At 36.1% G+C, this 21,671-nt stretch overlaps 1 protein-coding gene across 2 annotated transcripts; it reads left to right on the forward strand.

Annotated features, from left to right (window-relative positions):
• The first annotated feature begins 358 nt into the window (after positions 1–358).
• On the forward strand, positions 359–18,728 carry LOC121748002 (protease Do-like 7). 2 transcript variants are annotated; one of them, XM_042142202.1, is made up of 24 exons: positions 359–830; positions 912–982; positions 1,496–1,630; positions 1,961–2,019; positions 2,297–2,333; positions 4,378–4,503; positions 5,294–5,383; positions 7,501–7,566; positions 7,714–7,770; positions 7,906–7,971; positions 9,034–9,141; positions 9,605–9,685; positions 10,968–11,017; positions 11,658–11,823; positions 12,869–13,378; positions 14,212–14,394; positions 14,464–14,566; positions 15,429–15,599; positions 15,725–15,804; positions 15,894–16,121; positions 16,770–16,985; positions 17,071–17,228; positions 17,989–18,100; positions 18,292–18,728. In XM_042142202.1, the coding sequence occupies exons 1-24, from the start codon at positions 554–556 to the stop codon at positions 18,469–18,471; spliced, it is 3,330 nt and encodes a 1,109-aa protein (XP_041998136.1). In that variant the 5' UTR covers positions 359–553; the 3' UTR covers positions 18,472–18,728. The 2 variants fall into 2 exon arrangements, with proteins under 2 accessions (XP_041998136.1, XP_041998137.1); XM_042142203.1 differs by having other exon boundaries at positions 765–830; positions 1,930–2,019.
• The last annotated feature ends 2,943 nt before the right edge of the window (positions 18,729–21,671 follow it).

A 21,671-nucleotide genomic window follows, 5' to 3' on the forward strand; every position in this document is an offset into this window, starting at 1 on the left:
ATTAGCCATTTTGTAAAGATGAAATATGTACTTATTTTATAATGTGTTCTATAAAGAATACAATAAAAAAAATAGAATTTTTTAAAATGATGATCAAATGCTGGAAGAATTGATATTGATTGCTATTTTTTTAGAGTAATTAATTGTATTAAATATCTAATTATTTTTTTATTATGATGATAAGTTGGACAAATTATAAACTAACTAACGGTGTTTAAAATATTTAACGTAATGTATTATTTTGGAATATTAAGTAAACTTAATACTTTTTGTACTAAATTAAAATAGAGGTAAAAAATGAAATATCGTAATTATCCCAAATTTGTTACAACTAATAGCAAAATTTAAGAGTATACAGCTTCAAGCTGAAAATGGAAAAGCAAGCAGATTTCCATTCCTAAAAAACTTAACAATAAGTAATTAGTCGCCGGAAATATCTCTCTTTCTCTCCGGTCACCTTACATTTTCCCTCCAACCGCGAACTCCTAGTGAGGGGAGAGATTGATCAATTGTAGTATTAAGGTAGGGTTTTTGAAGTGTAGGTAACTTTAAAATGGAGAGATTGGGATCGGAGGCGGCGTTGGCGGAGATGGAGTCGAGCATGACGGAGGATCTCTCAATGGAGATTAATCCGCCCTTCAAGGAGAATCTCGCCACCTCCAAGGACTGGCGGAAGGCACTCAACAAGGTGGTCCCCGCCGTAGTCGTCCTCCGCACCACTGCCTGCCGCGCCTTCGACACTGAGTCAGCTGGTGCCTCATACGCCACCGGCTTCGTCGTCGACAAGTCCCGCGGAATTATTCTTACGAACCGCCACGTTGTCAAGCCAGGTTTTTAGTAGTAATTGCTATTTGTGTAACTCCCAATTTGTTGATGCTGGTTTTAATTAATGTCTGTATTTCTTGTAATAGGCCCCGTTGTGGCGGAAGCTATGTTTGTGAACCGTGAAGAAATTCCAGTGCATCCGATTTATAGAGACCCTGTAAGTTAGCCGCTTTGTACCTGTGTGATGGATTTACTATGGAAAACTGTTCAATTGTAACCTTTAGACCATACCTGCAGCTGATTATTACCACTGGATAGTGCTGCACAGTGTTTCTCAATGCATTACAAATGATTTTTTGTGCTTCAGATTTTAGCTGATTCAAATAACTAGTGTGGCTTATAATTTGCTATGGAAAACCGATCGATTGCCATACCTGCAGCTGATTATTACATACTTGCTAGTGCCGCATAGTGTTTCACAACGCATTACAAATGAATTTTTGTGCTTGTGATTTTTGCTGATTCGAATAACTAGTGTGACTTATAATGTGCACGAGCCTTGTGGTTCATTAACCTAACACAAATTAATGGGTTGCTCAGCAGAAGTAATATGCTCCTTTAACTTCTAGATATCTGACGCCATACCATTTTTTTATGTAGTTACTTTTTCTTTAGCTCTAGAGTTTGGATTCAAATTCCTAATGTATGAATTGATTCTGTGATCCTCCAGGTTCATGATTTCGGATTCTTCCTTTATGACCCTTCTGCTATAAAATTCCTTAGCTATGATGAGATCCCTCTTGCTCCTGAGGCTGCATGTGTGGGGCTTGAAATTCGGGTGGTCGGAAATGATAGTGGTGAAAAGGTATATATTTCATGGTTTGCTACTTTAGTAACATTTCTAGCGAAGAGGATAGGGGCGGTCGTAGTCGTACTACTAGATACTGACCATTTTATTTAATCCGTGTCTTCTTCTTTTTAATGATTACTGGTTATGGTAGGGTCCAACTCTGTGTTACTTGTCTCAAACTGCCATTTTGCAATGATACTAATTTGAATGATTTCTACACATGTATTTATTGGAACTTATATCACCAGCTTCCATTTTGTTGTTTTCCAGAGTCCTGTTGTGAATATTCTTGAAAGGCATTGATTTTGGGTTAGGAAATATTTCTTCCTTCTTGGGAATTTGCAGGTCTCTATTTTAGCAGGAACTCTTGCTCGCTTGGATAGAGATGCTCCACACTATAAAAAGTATGTCCACACTTCACACTTTGATGATATATTCTCTTGATTTATTATTGTTCACTCACATGAAGATTGATTGTTGTCAGTTGGGTGTGGAGGGAAAAAGATTGATTGTTTTGGGAAATTATGGAAGTTTTATTTTTTGGCCAAGTATCTATCATTGTAACTGTTTTTTGACCATGGGAATTGGGATATAGTCATAACTTAATAACCTTGCTGATTGATGAGCCTTATGTATGCAATCGTACTCAAGCGTCAAAATTTTCTTTTACCATGTATGCAGGGATGGCTACAACGACTTCAACACATTTTACATGCAAGTAAGCTTATTGATGATTTGTTTTTCAGTGTAGAATACTGGATACTGTGTGGTATCTTGATTACTTTAATTATCTGTTACATGTTATGGTCTCTGGGTACCTCAATCATGTGATGTTATATATTCATGTTGTTCTCTTGATGTATTAATCTCCTGATATTGGAATTTACGACATCTAACTAGTTTTTCCTGTACGTTAGATTCAGTAGCATTAAGCTCTGTTATAGCACGTAATTTGCTTACGATATAGGATTACCAGCTAATGGCTGAAATTAATATATCCTTGGTTTTTCAATTGTGTTGACTAAGAGATTGTATCAAGGTACGAGAAATCAAAGAAAAGATGGCTGGTAGCTCTAGTTCCTGTTGCATTTATCTAGTTTCTTCTCTGGTATATAGAATGACTACATCAGCCAGTTCTGATACCCTGGACCAAGCTTAAAATAGATCAGAAATTGAGGAAGGTTTTTAGGACCGAGCTGTATGGCAAAGAAGAGGGGAAGAGCCAAGATGAGCTGTTCCATATTTTCAGCCTGTAAAGCTCTCTGTATATTATAAGTCTCTGTTTGGAGCAAACAATCACTTGTGTAATTTGTCATGATATATTATAAATGCTCATTTGTCATGCGTCATAAGGGTGGGTAGATACCTATCATACCCTAATACCTTGTTTGCTTCAAAACTCAAAGCCTTTGATAACTAATGGCCCTTAATCTAGTAATCTATAACCCACACATGAGTGAATCTGTATCACATCTCAGAGTCTTGATAAGTAACAGAAATGATAATGATAATAGTATTCAACATTTATTTAGACTAAATTAACCGTAACCATATCCCAAAATATGTACCATCTTTACATATTCTTCTTCTCCTGCTATTCCTTACCGTTCTTCTATCGTTCCTGCTCTTGTTCTTGTAATCTTAGGTTCATGATTTTCTGTATCTTGTCATGGTTATTGCTTTGCTAATTTCTCTATTCTACTTTTTTTTTTGCAATCTTATGTGTTTAGTTTACCTCGATCTCCCCTTGCTTTACTTCGTTTCGTAATCCTATCTCCTATTTTAATATTTCCATCAATGTTGACTTTAATCTGCTTTCACTACGCATGCGCTTTGAACTAAGAAAAAAAGTTGAAAATAGGGTTTTGCATCTCTTTTTGGCAACTGCGGGCGACAATCAATTGTGTCTAAAAAAATTGCTCGAAACAATTAGGAACTAGAGATACCAGCCATCCATCCATAATATTGATACCATATCGGATAAAAGATTTCCTAGTCAAAACTCAAATGTTTCAGGTCTTATCCCAGCCTGCATAGCAAACATTCCCTAAAAGGAAACCACTAAGCAAAAGAATGAGTTAAAATAGGACATTAAGCATACACCAGAAGTTAAACTCAAGCTCCACCCTCCTTGGTGATGAGGTGTATACAAAATTCAAGTGTGGGTATTTTCTCCCATACTACTTCCACTAAAGCTTATACTCATGTTGTTTGGGCCCTTTTGGACTTTGTAATCAGTAAAGTGCATCAGTGATAGATAGGGGAGGTTGTTTTGAGGATGTTTGAACTCAGTTAATTTCTCAATAAACGTTAGTGGAAACCTAGAAGGAAATTTTGGGCCTCCAGAGGTTTGCGGCAAGGAGATGACCTTTCCTCCCTTTCTTTTAAATTTGCTGGGGGAAACCTTGAGCAGGAAAAAAGCATTACATTGGTGGTTTACATTGCTCAATGATTTGGTTGTTGGTGAAGACAAAGTTGAGATATCACATTTGCAATTTTCTCGGGGATAGACCAGTTAAAGAGAGTTGTTCCACATATTCTCGTCGAAAGTAGTTTGTTATAATTCATAAAATTTTGAGTTCATATAGGCAAGAGAAATTTCTTTATGAGGGCTGTATCATCCTAAAAAATCTGGGTTCTGTTGAGAAGAATGACCAGTGCCTTGGTCTGTCTGATTCTTGAATCTTGATCGTCATGTTTTGTGGCTATTGTTGTGTCCTAATTCTCAATTGAACCTTTTCTCTTTTACCTGCCTCGCACAGGCAGCTTCTGGGACAAAAGGTGGTTCAAGTGGCTCTCCAGTAATTGACTGGCAAGGTAGAGCAGTTGCCTTGAATGCTGGGAGCAAGACATCCAGTGCTTCGGCATTTTTCTTACCTTTGGAAAGAGTAAGATACTTGTTATAACATAGAAACGTCTTTTTTTTGAGACTTTTAGTTGCTTTTTGTTTTTCATTGAAATTCTTTTTTATGTGTTTTTACCGTTTTCTTAGTAATTTATGTTTCTATATCCTGTACTTTGTATGCATATTTTCTGTGCATATTAACGGTTTAGTACTTGGGTTCTACTTCCTCAGTATTTAGATGATAAATCAAATGAGTGGCGTCATTTTGGAAGAAACTAGGTACAGATTCTGATGTTTTTCGTTCATTTGTCTAGCTCAGTAGAGAGAAAGCCTTTTTGAACTGATTTCAGGTCACCTTTTGTTTCTTAAACTTCTTTGCTACATTTTGTTGATAGAAGCAGTTTTACTCGGTTAACTTGAAAATCCTACTTCCAGTCCCAGAGTTTTATAGTCTTGTAGACCCTGTTTATCTTTATTTTCCTTCTAGTTTTATGTTGATACCATCTTCAATTGGTAAACTCAAGGGATTCAGCTTTCTGATGTTTCTTATATCATGTACTACTGTGTTTAATTTTTAATATAATTATAAAGTATTGGTATTTCTTTATATATGATGTTCTCTTATAAGTACTAATGGTTTTATTATTACTTCTGTTATAGTTTGTATGAAGGCATGTATTTTTTGATATGGACAAACTTGAGCTTGTCCTTTTATATCTTGCAATTCTTCATCTAGTGAATTATTTAGAATATATCTCATGAGCTTAAAATTTTGTTGTATGTAGTGTACTTTTAATTTCTTTTAATAAGAGCTAAAATGATTTGGACACTAGGTTGTGAGAGCCTTAGGATTCTTGCAGAGAGGAAGAGAAACCATTAGCAACACATGGGAGGCTGTCACAATTCCCCGTGGTACGCTTCAGGTTTGTTGGATATTTGGATAGGGTTTTATCTTGATTTTTTCATTTTCTTTCTTGGGTTGTTGATATATGGTGCCATCCTTTTCAAAATTCAGCAACTCTATATGCAACCTTTAATTAATTTGAATTTACTTGAACTTAATATGTACTGCTGCAATTTTTGGTTCACTATATCCATAAAGAAAATATTAGTTATAAATTACAACATTATTGAGTTCCAAATAAAGGGATGAGAAGGTTCAAATTTTGCTAAGAAGATGGATTGCACATGGTGACTGTGAAACAAAATTGATAGAGCCTTTTCTGCAGTACCTTCAGAGTGCTGGAGTTTCATCTACTCTATTGCTTTTATTTCTTGAAATTGGTTCATATCTATAATTCCATTGAACCTTTGTGGTAGAGATCGTCCCTGCATTATATTTAGTTATTTATTATTCTTTATTGACTATCTGTTTGAGTAGGGAGTCTAGTATTAGTAGTTGACTTGAGTAGAGGTAGGTTTTATCTCTTAGAGTTAGCTTTGTTTTAGGAGTATTACTTAAAGTTATATTTGGTTTAAGAGTCCTTGTATAATTAGGAGTTTTATTCGAAGTAGGAGTCCATCCGTTGTTATTATAAATAGCTCCTTAATAGAAGAGCAATGTGTCTTGGGTTTAGTATAGGATGGTAGTTTCTATCGAGTTTATTTTCCATTCTTGGTTTTGTTTGTTCTTTTCTGTTTTGAATGTTCATTTACAGTCATCCTCCACTTGTACTCCATCAGTTGGTGTGGTGAATGATTGTTAACACACATAACGCGGATGGTTATTTTGAGGGATTAGAGAAGGTGGTTGAGGACGAAATCGGACATGCAGCCTCCATCGCTTCCATGAAGGCGATGCCCGGGCACATCATGAAGCAACTTGCTCTGCTGGCTACTCCTTTGGCAGTCTTGCAAGTTGCAACCAATGGATCATTCAAGTTTGGCAGCACCGGGAAATTTCATTTCCCGCCCCTCACGTTTCTATGCCACAGCCACCACTGCATGTTCCACCACTGGCCGTTGTGACAGCATGCACCTCCCGTTTTCTGCTCCTATTTTCATTCTCTGCTTTTCGTTCCGACTGCAGGGGATGTTCACTCCTATAAGCGTGTGTGTTTGGTCGAGCCCCTTCCGCAGCAGCTATCTTCTCCAGTGCCCTCTGGCAAACTGTCCATGCCCACGCTTCCTTTCCGATTTCTTCCCTGCCTCATCCTGTGTCTCCTGTTCCAGTGACGTTTCCACTCCGCTGCCCCTACCTCTTGTTTCCGCACCAGCCAAGTCCTTTACTCGTGGGAGGATTCTGCAAGCATGAGTATCAGCCCCCTACCAGTCAGCACACAACATTTAGGGTGGAGAAGACGGATCTTCATGGGTGGTTCTGACATCAGCCTTGAGGACAAGGCTGTATCGATAGCAGGGCACTTGATAGAAAATTAACATTTTTTTGATAGTGCATTTTGTGGTTAACTTTGACGAGATTAGGATCAGAGACTAGTCACATGAAGTTAGGCTGTGAGCTAGGTTAGTCGTCTTTCAGGATGGGTAAAAGTTTGTGATGTTGCAGCAAACAATCCTCATATCCTTTGCTATCCTAGCACGTGCAGTCAAAGTTTAGATATGTAGGAGCATAGACCTATGTATGGTTAATTTCATTTATGATTGTTCACTGGGAATAGGGCAAGGCTTCTTGGAGACATTGTTCACTGTGCCATTCTGTGCTGGTCCATTTGGTTGGAAGTAATAAATGAGTTTTTGACAGTATGGAGGAACATGCACCAGAATTTAGGTCTGTTTCATGGATTCAAAAGTCCAAAGAGTGAAACTATTGATTCAGGTTTTTTATAGATTGCAGACATAACAGTCTTGTGACTACTATTTTTTATTTTTTCGTGTTTTTTGGAGGGGTGTTCATGTTTTGTCCCTGTATATGTTAACTTGAAATTTTTGTTTCTATAAAGAAAAGTCTCATTGTATTTTTGTGGAACTTGTTTTAAGTAAATCTTTATTCTATAAAATATAAATTTATATAAATTTCACCTGTTGATTTCTTCATATTTCTGACGTTTTTATGCATTTTTAAAAAAAATTTATGATAAAGGCTACATTTCTTCACAAAGGATTTGATGAGACACGTAGACTTGGCCTCAGAAGTGAAACAGAACAGGTTTATATGCTCTTCTTTTCTCGCGTGCTCTAGATTCCATTTCCTAAAACCAAGTTTTTACTTATTACTGGTTTACCGTTTACCATTAACTGTAGTAATCTGAATGACTAATCCACACCTTTTATTGTATTTGTTTTTATATTTCAGTTAGTGCTGCTTGCTTCTCCACCTGGTGAAACTGGAATGCTTGTGGTTGACTCGGTGGTGAGTGAACTTTTCTCATTATGGGTTCTATCTTCTTTGTGGGGGTTTCCATTAATTTTGACAGTCGCAGCAGAAATTAGTATTATCTTATGTTGGTATCATAAGAATACAACATCACTAAGGTGTTTGTTACAGGTGCCAGGTGGTCCAGCCCATAAGCATTTGGAGCCAGGTGATGTGCTGATTCGATTGAATGGGGAGGTATTTTGTTCTTATAGTCAGAGGAAAATGTTTTCATTTATTCCTTCTACACGTCCACTTGTGATTTATTTGATCATATGTGGAAAATCGTGGGGAATTGCTACTAGTTTTGTCCGGGACTCTGGTAGTTGGTAATATGTGTGTTGTTCTGAAAAAAGTGAGACGGATTAAAAGGGGTATTGAATTTAGGAATTGATGGATCTTTACATAGAGTTTTGACATGTTTGCTTAAGTTATGTTTCACCCATGATTATGAAATATAATACTCCCTCCGTCCGTGAAAAGTATGAACTATTTCCTTTTTAGTCCGTCCCTGAAAAGTATGAACTTTCTTATTTTGGAAACTTCCTTCTCTCGAATGAAGTGGGACCCATTCTCTACTAACAATACTTTAATTACCTTTTCTTTCTATCTCTCTTATTTTAGTATCTTACCAATTGTGCATTAAAACCCGTGCCGAACCAAATGTTCATACTTTTCGGGGACGGAGGGAGTAATTGGAATATATTAGGTGAAGAAAAGGCTAGTAAATATGTCTCTTATTTTCATTTAAAATATATGCTTATAGATATGCTGATTAGTGAATTGTACTTGTATTATTTTAATCATATGTTATTCTTAATCACATCTCTAGTTGGATAATAAGTGGTTAAAATAAACATTTTGGCATGTTGAATCCTTTCTTCTTTCACATCTATAGAAATCCATTGATGTGATATGTTTGTCATATAATGCATAAACCTAAGTGGCTATGTCATTCAGTGACATTTAATTGAAGTTCAGAAAAAGAGAGATCGGAAATTTCCACCCAGCCTGTACAGTTTTAACTTTAAGATCCAAAAGAATCAGAATAGAGTTATATTGTTTTTGAGTATCAGAAACACTTTTCAGATTCTATGCTAAAAGCCAGAAATTGGATACATGATAAGGCTTTAATACCCCAGTATTTATTTTCTCATTACTTACAACCTAGTGTAAGAGTTGCAGCAGATGATTTTTTGCGAGTCCTATAAAATGTCCAGATACTCAAGTCAATGAATTAATATTAGAACCTTGATACAGGTGAGTACCCAGTTTCTGAAGATGGAGACATTGCTTGATAATAATGTCAACAATAAAATTGAACTCCAGATTGAAAGGGGTGGCAAACCTTTGACTTTAGACTTAACGGTAAGAATATAATTTCTCCTTTCAAAGTTAGATATAACTACTCCTCTTTTTTCCTTTAGCCGTCTCCTTGGTTAATTTTTGATTTGGTCCAATTATCTGTATGCAGTATTAACACACTGTATTCTCTAAACAATATTTTGTTCAAACAACACTTATGCTCATATTCTTTTTGGTATAATACTGGCTTGAATTTCAAATTTGGCCCCAGTGCAATAGATCTCCATATATTCTAGGATGTTTGCAAGTACCCAAGTTTTAATGGCATATTCTTGTTTCTTGCATGTGTTATGTTTGTTAGAGTTGTATGACTGATGATAGAATAGTTTAAGGCTCCTTGTAAGTGCAGAGTTAAAACATTAATTTGATTTTGTCAGAAAAAAAATACAGGAAGTATTTAGTTAGTACTGTTACAAGACTAATGTTGGCATACTGTTGCATTTTTTCGCATTTCCTTAAATTTCAGGTTCAGGATTTGCACTCGGTCACACCTCGCTACTTTCTTGAAGTCAGTGGTGCAATCATACACCCTCTATCTTATCAACAGGTTGGCCACTAACTTTATACTCTATTCACTTGGGTCTTATTCTTTTTCTTTCTTGCTTTGATGCCATAATCTTATGCTATGAAGGCCTTGCATTTTGCCTATATTATTTAAATTCCTCAGTTAGAGAAGCTTATTCATTCGGGATGTAATCTGGATGAGTTGCCATTAATGCTTCACAAACCGATTATCAACTAAAATTTTCAGCCTGCCCGACTAATAGTTTTGGAATTTTGATGTTATAATAAAAAAAAGTAAACTTCTTGATGGAACAAAAATGTACTGTAGGAATACTTTGTCAATTGAAACCTATTCAATGCAACACATGCTTGCAAGATGGAGATTTTCCTGCATGCTCGATTGCCTCTCACGTTGTATGTTGGTGGTACTTTTACAGTTGACCCTTATAATCTTGGTTGCTGTACTGTTATTTGAATACTGTACATATTGAAAAGAAGTATCTAAAGCCTTGACCTCTCTGGGAGGACAAAGGAGCTAAATTGGTTTCTTTATAAGCCTAGTGAAGAGTGTGAGGAACAATGGAACCTTATTGTTTTGTCTTTTTGTGGTGCAAAATGTTGTGGCATTCTGTTTTATAGGCCAGTTTGGTTTATGCATCTCTTTTAATTTGTCATTTTTTGAGGTCCCGTAATTGCTCGCCACCTCTTGGTAAACATTCCAGATGCAAAATATGTTAATTGACTAGAAAGTATAAGTAAGGTACTCAAAGGCTCAATAATAGTACCTTCCCTCAAAAGGGAAATTTGGCTTCATTGATTCAGGATTGATGGTTTTCTCTGAAAACAATGGCTGCAGACCTTAGCTATCACACTCTTTGCTTTGCTATTTCAGACATATCGAGGCCTGCTTTAGATGCGATGTTGAATATTTTCCCAATCTTTCAACAAGATAGAAAAATGCAATGTGTGTGATGATGATCATCAGAACTGTCCCTAAGAAAATCAATTTAAATGGATATTTTCATAGAGGAACAGGAAATTGTTAATCTTATTAGAAGCAATACAATAGAAGCATATGGAGCGGTGATTGACAATGCAATAGAAATTCAGAGCACGTGTCAACTTCTATCTTTTGTCCTGTGCCCTTAGTATTTATGTCTGTTCATGCCTGAATGATCGAGTCTCTAGTAGTTGGTTAGTAACTTATTGGACCTATTTCTTTCTTATGTATCTTAGTACAGTGTGTTTTCCCTTTACATTTTTTGTGACTGGGCGTTGCAATGTCCTCGTAATTGATATACTGTGTAAACTTATATTGTGTGCAGGCCAGGAACTTCCGCTTCCAGTGTGGTCTTGTATATGTTGCTGAACAAGGGTATGCAATTTTATTCTACATGTTCTGCATATTGGTTAATAATGCCAATTTCTAAGATTCTTCGCCTTAAATTATGTTGCAGTCGAACTATATAAGTTAACAGGTCATTGGTTCAATCGGTTGGCTTGGTGTAGAAACCCACCACACCAGATAATTATAAATATATATATGTACATGTAAAAGGAATAGTTATATCAAACAATATGCTTCTAGAATCTTTATTGGAATAGAAATTTCTCATTAATATTTTACAATAATTAATTAATGATAATGTTTAAGTTATTTAATAAAAAGTATAAGATGTGACATAATAAAAAATATAATTTTTCCCATTAGTGGCTTGTTAATTTCTTATTTGCAATGAATAATTAAAAATAACCCCTTACATGTTATAGAAACATCTAACAACAAAATAAATTCTAAAAAAATAAAGTCAAAATAATAATCGGTTCATGGAATCACCAAGATATAGTTTAACTGGTCCTTTGACCTTTTCGAGTTGGGTCATCGCCAATTAACTTGGTACTAGATACAAATGGAAAGTAGTATCTGGTCTATGTTTATACCATAGACTGGAAACTGCACATGGTCCTATAAACTGTAGGCTTTTCAATTATTAATAGCACATTTTTCATTGTAGGTACATGCTATTCAGAGCTGGAGTTCCACGCCATGCTATTATTAAGAAGTTTGCTGGAGAAAACATAGCAAGACTTGATGACTTCATTTCTGTTTTATCTAAGTTGTCAAGGGGCGCAAGAGTACCATTGGAGTATATCACTTATACTGATCGTCATCGAAGAAAGGTACTCCTGGTGCCTGCTGCCTATGGACTACATTGATGGATGTAGCTTATCACGTGTCTTTAGATAAACATAATCCATGTGTGAACTGTGATACCTGTTTCCCTCTTCCTTCCACTGGTTCATGGTGCAGAAATAAAAAAATCTTCCTCTTCCGTTTCCTTTGCAAAAAAGATGTGTTATGCATTTTGAGATTGTGACAAAAAAACATGCGTCAGCTGTGATTGTTAGGTATGGCCATGATTTATTACATGTGTTTGCTTGTTTCACTTCAAAGTCTGCATATTTGTTGTGTAATCCAATTAAAGAAAATTAAATTACTAGATATATCATATACTCCCTCCGTCCCATAAAAATACATGCACTTTCCATTTCCTTCCGTCCCATAAAAATATGGGCATTTCCATTTATGGAAAGTTGTCCCCAACTCATTACCCACACACATCAATTTATTTACAACTTGGACCACTATGGCCCACCATTACAACTCGTTAAACACTAATAACAATGTGAGTCCCACTATCCACTAACACTACCTTAACTACCCTTCTCCTCCTCTCCCTTACTTTACCAATTTTGTCTTAATTCCCGTGCCATATCATCTGCCCATATTTTTATGGGACGGAGGGAGTACGTATTTTCTCAGCCTGGGAAATCGGGTGGTATATGTCCTGGGATATAGTAGTATCAAGTTTCTTTGTTCCATCATGCATGGTGGAATAACAGCATAATGGTTTTATAAAGGTCCAGCTTGTAATTTTAGGATCTTTACTTTCATATTCTCTTTATCATAGCTATAATCTTATGTTGCTGTGTGGTTTATTGATACATTTCTGCATATTGATCAATGGATGACCAAATGTTTCATATGGTCAACTATTTTTTCCCTACCAACGTTGGGCTTGTGTGAGTACCTTTTGCTTCACAAAGATATCCTAAATGAACCATTTCTTTTCTTCCACATGGATTTAATTCATCCTTCCAAGTTGCATTGTTTAAGTATATATACACATGAAATTTCTCTGAGATGCATGTTATCTTTCTGCAGTCTGTCCTGGTCACAGTTGATCGCCATGAATGGTATGCCCCTCCTCATATATACACTCGTAATGACAGTACTGGTTTGTGGACAGTGAAGCCAATGTTACCATTAAACTCTTCACTGGAATTATGTGTTAATTCAACCGAACAAGCTCTACCAAGCAATATTTCATCATGTTCTGCCGAGGTTACTCCAATGGAACCTGCACATCAATGCGTTGGCCAAGAACCGACGAATGGTGTGACTAGTATGGAAACTAGTTCTGAAGAAATTGATGATGGTTCACATTCTGTGGATGAATCTGATGCTGGGTCAAAGAAAAGGAGGGTTGAAGATGATTCTGCTGATGGTGTTTTATCAACTGAATGCACCTTGCATGAATCTCGGGAAGTAAGATTGGAGGAGACTGGACCAGAAACTGAGACAGTTCCGAGAGATTTTCCAGGTGCAGCAGCTGCAACAAACAATGTTTCAGTAGCTGAGCGAGCTATTGAGCCTACCCTAGTGATGCTGGAGGTAATATAATTACATGAATAGCTTCTCCATTCATTAACATTACTTTTGGCCTTTCTTTTGTCATTACAAATTTGCAATATAAACAGTATCTGTTGATGAAACTGGAGGACTGCATGATTAGGAGGAGTTATAAGCTGTGGACTAAGTTGGTATATAGTATACATATAAGAGATTCAGAGATAGTAGGTTGAGAAGCTGAGGCCAGGGGTGTTCCATTATTTTTGAAGCATTCCTTTCCTCACTATGAGCAATATTGAAGAAAATGTTAGGCAAAAATAGGGGATTGTTGCACACTCATGTTTGTTAGATACTAGCATTAATACATTTAAGTGCGTTTGAAATGGAGTTGTTATTTGCTTTTTGAAGAGGAGAATTTTTCAAAAAAATTTAAATAGAGATAATTGTAATATTTCAAATTTAATCTTGGAAAAGGGAGGTCATGATTTGAAAAAAAAACATATTTGGAAAAAAGTGGCCTTGGTGGTGGCGTCTGGCAAGGTTGAATTTTGTCTGGCTGAAATTTGGTGTCTGGTTGGGGAATTACGGTGGTATATGCTGGTCTTTTTTTCATAAATAGCCAGCTAAGAATCAAACCATGATATAGTTGGGCTCTATGCTCGCACTTTCTTGTTCTCTATAGGAGATACACTTCATTGTATCTCTACTAAGGGCAATGAGCAATACCTTGCAGATATGAAGAAGAAGCAAAACTTTAGTCAATTTTATACAATGTACTATTCATACAAGTGAAGCAAAGACATTTTGTTTCCCTTAGTGATGTTTGATTTTAATCCTGGTTTTGGCCACTTAAATCAACTTCTTTGTCATGTCAGGTTCATGTGCCATCATCTTGTATGCTTGATGGTGTGCACTCACAGCATTTCTTTGGAACTGGTCTTATCATATATCATTCTCAAACCATGGGATTGGTTGCTGTTGACAAAAACACTGTTGCGGTGTCCGTATCTGATGTCATGCTTTCTTTTGCTGCTTACCCAATTGAAATTCCCGGCGAAGTAATATTCTACCTATTCTTGATGTAGTCTGTTACCAGGTGATGTTAACCGCTGTATTAATTCTGTCAGGTTGTTTTTCTCCATCCGGTGCACAATTTTGCACTTGTTGCATATGACCCTTCCACTCTTGGTCCTGGTGCTTTGGTAGTTCGAGCTGCTGAACTTCTTCCCGGTAAGTTCAATGAATTTGTGCTAGCTGATATGTGTTCCTCTCTTAGTCTAATATTTCTATTGTTCTATGCTCTTGAATCTTGATATTGAGGGGGAGTTTACTTTAAGTGATATGATAGATAAAAATAATCCAAGCTAATCCACTATTTACTTTGTTGGTTTTTGTTGGATTGATTAAATTACTTTGTTTGTTTTTGTTGGATTGATTAAATTTAGCTTGTTTGACCATCTTATCCTTCAAACTCACTACTATATTTTATCTCTCCATCCCATCACTCAAAGGAAACACCCCAAAAGTCTCATGCTTAATTCATGCAATGCTATTTGAGTTTAATGAAGTTGCCGAAGTAACGTTCAAAAAGCTGGATTGAAGGTGGAGTAGTTTGAATTTGATGAAGTATCCTAAGTAACATTATAGTATTTTCACGCTCTTACCCAGGTTTTGGATATTGTAGAATTATTTGGCATATTCGTAGAGAATTCTTATACTGGGGTTTGCCTTATTCTTACAGATTCTTATGCTGCTGGCCATTTTTGCCTGTTTCATTTAGTAAATTTGTGTTTGGTGCAATGCATTCAATCATCTGGCTCCTCACTGCAAACTGTTTGTAGGTTTAATGCCATAAAATATGAATGGCAAACCTGAGCATGTCCAGAAAGAAAAAAAATTGTATTTAAGCTATAAGGCAAACATGTGGAAAAATCTCGTATTCTATGTGATAATGCATGCACAAAATGATTTATATGTTCCTTACTGTTCAATTTCTCCTCCAATTGGCCCCTTCTACTTTTCTTTTTATCGCCAATTCTTCTCTTCTCCTTGACTCCCACTTGAACAATATCTGGCTGTACATGTTCAACAGAACCCGCATTACGCCGTGGAGATTCTGTGTGTCTTGTGGGGTTAAGTAGGAGTCTGCAGGCAACTTCTCGTAAATCTTTTGTTACAAATCCTTCTGCTGCTCTGAATATTGGCTCAGCTGACTGTCCAAGATATAGGGCAACCAATATGGAAATAATTGAGCTCGATACAGGTGGGTGAGAATCAATATCTTATCTAATCTTATTACTGTTATATAGTGTCTGAATTTGGCTTTTCCTGCTGTGCATCGCCCACTGGTCAAATAAACAGTCCTGATTCTTCTTTCCTCATGTTTAGATTTTGGAAGTACATTTTCTGGTGTTCTCACAGATGATCTTGGAAGGGTTCAAGCTATTTGGGGAAGCTTTTCAACACAGGTTTGACCTTTCTTTATCTGCTGCTTCAGTTCATCTGAGCTGCTTGCCAAAAACTTCTTCTGATTGCTGTGTGCACTTGATACCTCTAGCTCAAATATAGTTGCAGTTCATCCGAAGACCATCAGTTTGTTCGAGGCATTCCAATTTATTGGATTAGTCAGACTCTTGACAAAATAATATCCGGTGCCAAGGAGCCTACCCGTCTCATAAATGGAGTTAAGAGGCCCATGCCAGTTACTAAATTATTGGAGGTTGAGCTTTATCCCACTTTACTCTCCAAAGCTCGTAGCTATGGCCTAAGTGACTCGTGGATACAGGTACTATCCCCTTTATGCATTTTTACTTTTATATCTTACATGAATTGTAATTCCACCGGAATCCACCCTACTTAAACCTCAATATTCAATGGTCAATACTTTTAAATGATAAGATACACAATAAATTGGGTTTTTATATTTTTTATATGTTTTGTCTTTAATTGTTCCTTTTAATTTTATTTAAGGAGGTATTGCATGAGTTTCTTTTTACCTCGGCACCTTTGATGAAGTATCTGACATGAGAACAATAAATGTAACGATCAGGTTTTAACCTCTAGTGATATTAAGGTGCTCTGTAGTTACTCATGATTTTGCTATATCTGTCACTGATGATGGATTAGGCAAAGAAATGGGCGAAGGATCTGTTTTAACTGCGGATAATAGAAATAATGTATTTATTGTACCTAATGTCTTCAAATTAATAAGGTGTTTTATTTTGTTTCTGCGTCCAACATGTTCAACTGTCGGACATTTTTTCTGATATAATCAGATTTGCTTGAAGAAATGTGCAATCTATCAAAAAAGCTAAGAAGGTTTCCTGCACACGAACCTTGAAGTGTATAAGAATTAAGAAATTTCTATCTCCCTAGATAGTGCTAGATGCATTTAAGGTCTCTAAATCAAAGCTTGGTCTTTCTCTGTTTTCAGGCACTGGTGAAGAAAGACCCTATTAGGCGTCAAGTTTTGAGGGTTAAAGGTTGCTTAGCAGGATCTAAAGCTGAAAATCTGCTAGAACAAGGTGACATGGTTTTGGCAATCAATAAAGAGCCAGTCACATGTTTCCGAGACATTGAAGATGCTTGCCAAGAACTAGACCGGTGTAGTGACAATGATGGGAAGCTCAAAATAACAATATTTCGTCAGGTTTTCTTGTAAAGAATGTCTATCATGTTTAGCTAAATTATTATACTTGGATGCTTTCTTCAGTATCTTATTACAATGATTTCAGGGCCGTGAAATTGAGTTACTGGTGGGGACAGACGTGAGGGATGGAAATGGAACCACACATGTCATAAATTGGTGTGGTTGTATTGTCCAGGATCCTCATTCGGCTGTACGAGCCCTTGGATTTCTGCCTGAAGAAGGTCATGGCGTGTATGTGGCAAGGTAAGATGCCATATTCCCTATCTTTTGATTTTAAAAAGGTTTTTGAAAGACGCGCACGCCAGTACCATCCGAATGCACGGTGCACTTGTCCTAATTAGTTATAATTGGGGATTATTAATGAGCCCTATTTGAACTGAAGTTTTCACTGTCTAAGCCAAGGGCACTGTGGCCAAGGGAGCTATTCATTTTTGTTTTTCCTCATTTATTAGAACAATAAATACACAATAAGTTCTCACCATTTCCATATGTCTCCACAGATTTTAGCTAATAAATAGAGAGTAGTATTTGTTTTGATTATTTTGTTGGAAATCAACTAATCCACTACTAAAATGTCCTGAATTATGATATTTCTACAACTTATTTTTCCAGATGTACACATGTTTTGCCTTTTCAAGATATGAGGCAGAGATAAAAAAAGGGTTTGGTTTGTTTGTTTGTTTGTTTGTTTTTCTTGGGGGGAGGGGTGTCACGTCTTTCAGTTAGCTCATTGTGAAAGTTTCCAAAACAGACTTCTTTTTGGACCTTACCTGCAAAACAACAATGATTGGTGACTCCCAATCGAAATCCTTCTTGAATTTGTCAAATTTGAGGATTAAATCGTGAGAACATGTCCTCATTCTTTCAAATCAATCCTAGCCTATGCCAAAGTTTACGAAAATTATTTGCTTACCTAAATTAAATCGCGAAGCTCTACATGGAATCAATATTTGATCTAAGTTGATACCATAGCCAAGACTTTAATGGTGCAATTAATTTTTAGGTGGTGTCATGGAAGTCCTGTTCATCGGTATGGTTTATATGCTCTTCAGTGGATTGTAGAAGTAAATGGGAAGCCAACTCCTGATTTAGATGCCTTTGTTGCCGTGACAAAGGTATGTCTCCTATCATGGGTTACAAAATCATACTTATAATTTTATTTTCTGGAGGCCTAAAACCAATCTCCTAAACATGTCTTGTGATAATCTTGCATCATTGTGATTCAAGCAAAAGGATTTGTTGGTTTAGTTGTTATTCTACATGATTCTAGAGCCTGAGTTATTTCTGTAATACATATTTACTATAGGAAATAGAGCATGGAGAATTTGTTCGTGTTAGAACAGTTCACTTGAATGGAAGGCCTCGGGTATTTACACTGAAGCAGGATTTGCACTACTGGCCTACGTGGGAGCTGAGTTTCGACCCTGAAACTGCAATGTGGCGTCGAACGACGATCAAGTTGGTCGACTGCAGCAAGGCTATGTGATTCGGGTGTTAGTCTCAATGTGTTAGCTTTATTCAATACTATTATTGTCTTACTGTATTTCATAACCGCCAATTTGTTTAGAAAAGAAGCCATAAAAATTTGAAACTAGCATTGAATTATTTGTTGTACATTATGATCGCAAGAATATTTATAACGGAGGTTATAGATACATATACATGTAGAGATGGTAGAGTGCATGAAGAATAAATATTTCTCTTTTTTCCAATTCAATATTTTTCTAACCTTTTATGTTTCAAGTGTACGGACATTTTTTTGTTTCAAACGGTTCATATTATGTTTGATTTTTTATAGGTTATCTTATCTATATAAGTGAATGTTTTAAAAAAATTATTTATGGAACAAATAGCTCTAAAGCTAAGCTTTCCAGTTTGTTTTTGCAATGCAATATTTCTCCCCTCTTGTTTGCTGAAGGATTTTTTTTTGTTTGGTATTCCTAAAGATGGCTAATTCATTCTATATCGAGAATAATTTCTTCTATAAGAAGAATGTAAGAAAATATCTTAATTCTCAAAAGCACAATTAGTTTATAGTTTTGAGTTTGCTAACATCTCAAAGTTTTATCATTCAATTACTCAAGAACATACCTTATGCAATAATAAACACAATTACTAAAAGGTGAGTAATATCTCACCAAACTTGTGATTTCGTAGTGCAGCCAAAGCGAAATAAAAATATATTGCAAGGCTTAAATATAGGCCAAACAATACATGTCTAGATTGAGGAAAATAATAGCACTAGCAACTGAAGTGCTAGGAGAAAAAATATGCATGGCGCAGCGACGAGAGACTGATGTGATGAGTAAATCTGCAAATTGAATGGATCATCATGAGAGTTTCCAGTAACATAGACGAACCTCGGTGGAGGAGGTGCATATGCCGGTGCTGAAGGGCTGCAAAGCGTGGAAGGCGGAGGTGGTGGAGGAGGAGGAGGAGGACTGCAATCTGGAGGAGGTGGAGGGGGAGGAGATGACGGCTGTTGTATGCATGGATTCAGACAAGGGCATTCCCCACACTTTATGGTTGAATGAATGGAATCATAAATCTTGGTAGAAAATGTCACACTAGTAGCATTGATAAGGACCATCATTAGCAATATTTGACTCCGTTTGCAGGTAATCAAAAGCATTGTAGCTCTAACTATATTATATCTACACACACTTGTTAAAAAGGGACAACAAATTTGAGTGGAGTGTTTTTGTTTGTTAATTTGAAAGGTGGAACTCTAAGAAGTAAGTATATATGCAATGTGGTTGGGTATGGTTAGATGAAGATGTGGCTTGATTTGGGAAAAGAGACTTAGTATAAACGAGCCTCTTTTTTGTTCAATGTTATATATACATATACAGGAAGTTATTCTTAGGGTATCAAGGATCTGCATGCATGTGGGTGGTGTCAATGCTAAGATATGATCACCCATCTCACCTTTTTCATATTTACCTACTCTTGTGTGCCCTACTCCTAAATAAAATATTCCTTCCATCTCATTATAACATCTCAAAAAACTTTAGGCACAAAAATGAAGAATGCAAATTTTGTGGTTATATATCTAATGAGTTTTATTTATAAAATAATTTTGGGCTCTTTTTTGAAATGAAACAACCAAAAAGTAGTTTTTGAGACCTTATGAGTGAGATATGATTAGTGGGATTATCGCATAAAGATAGAAAACTATAATATACCACTACTAGAGTTGGAAAAGTTCTCTAAAATGCTGTATAGTGATCTATAGTAATTTCGAATTTGATGAATGCTTGTGACATACTGTAATATACCACTACTACAAGAAGTATTTCAATTGCATACACAAATTTCTTAAATAGTATGTGAAGAAGGATAAAGAATCTTACAAGTAAATTAAGGTATAGGTCCTATACAGTTTCTTATATCTATATTATCAGAAGCATTAAGTGAATAAGTTCCATTGTCATATTAGTGGTGGTAGAACATATTCCACATAGCTGTTTCTCCTTTTAAAAATGTGTGCAGTTGGAAAAGTTCTCTAAAATGCCATACTTCTCAATTACATTAGTTATACTTGTACATAAATTAACTAGCTAAGCCTACACGCTGTTTATATCAATCTAACTAAACACAAAAATGGTACTCAAGTTACCAAGTCTACAACAAATGGAATTCAGCTGATAATAATTGTTTGTGGATTTTAGACAATTTCATTCAATCTTTTAAATTTCTTGCACTACATATTTGGATCCTTCCAAGACTCATCCAATGTACTCTTAATTGTCTAAAATTATTGAAATTATTTGGAAGAGTAATAGAAGGAAAACGAATTCGAGAAAGGGTGAAAACTTATGACAACCCTATCTACCATTTTTAAAATTTTTTTGTATGCTTTAATTAAATTTTCGTACTTATACGTACCTAATTGGGGTATTTAATTATTTTTCAAAATTTTTTGTCACTGTTGTTAAATATGTTTTAATTATTAGTGCTGGTAGTATTAGTAGATTAATAATGTCACTTTTGTTAACTGATTAATTTTCATAATCATTAGTGTTGATAAATCCAAGTATAGAATGTAATAAAGTTCTATTATTTCAAATATAAAGATAATTTATGATTTATTAAATTATTTATATATGGTTAATACTTAATACTGTTAAAACTTAAAATAATAATGCATTGAATGAGATGCCAATGCACAATAGTACTAAAAGAAATAAAAGCACAAAATCTGAATTATCCAGCAACAATGGAAGAAGAAAACGTGGCAAGCTGCCAAAGACGGAGAGGGACACGTGTAGTCCAATCAATAAAAACACAGCATTTCGCCACGTCTCATATAATCGCTACTATTTATTCCCCTCCAATTTCCAATCCCATCAAAGAAACATAAATCGCATTCCTACACCACTAAAAACGTTATAAGAGATTTTCCAAGAAAAAGGTTAATTTTGAGAAGAAATGGTTCCAATATGCGTTGAACGCGGGACTCGGAGCAACCCATGCAGATGCAAAGTGGTGGGTCCCACCGTCGGCTTCCTGGCGTTCGCGGCGGCGGCGCTGGTGGAGTGGCCCGTCGGCGCACTCGTCTACTGCTTCCGCCACATGAAGGGCCGCCGCATCATGGCTCACCCCGCCACCGTCGTTTACCCCAAAGTCACCAACTCCATCCCTATTTAGTTTAACAATACTTTCTTCACTCACTTTCTTGGACAT

This window comes from Salvia splendens, chromosome 9, assembly GCF_004379255.2.
Source record: "Salvia splendens isolate huo1 chromosome 9, SspV2, whole genome shotgun sequence".
NCBI lineage: Eukaryota > Viridiplantae > Streptophyta > Magnoliopsida > Lamiales > Lamiaceae > Salvia > Salvia splendens.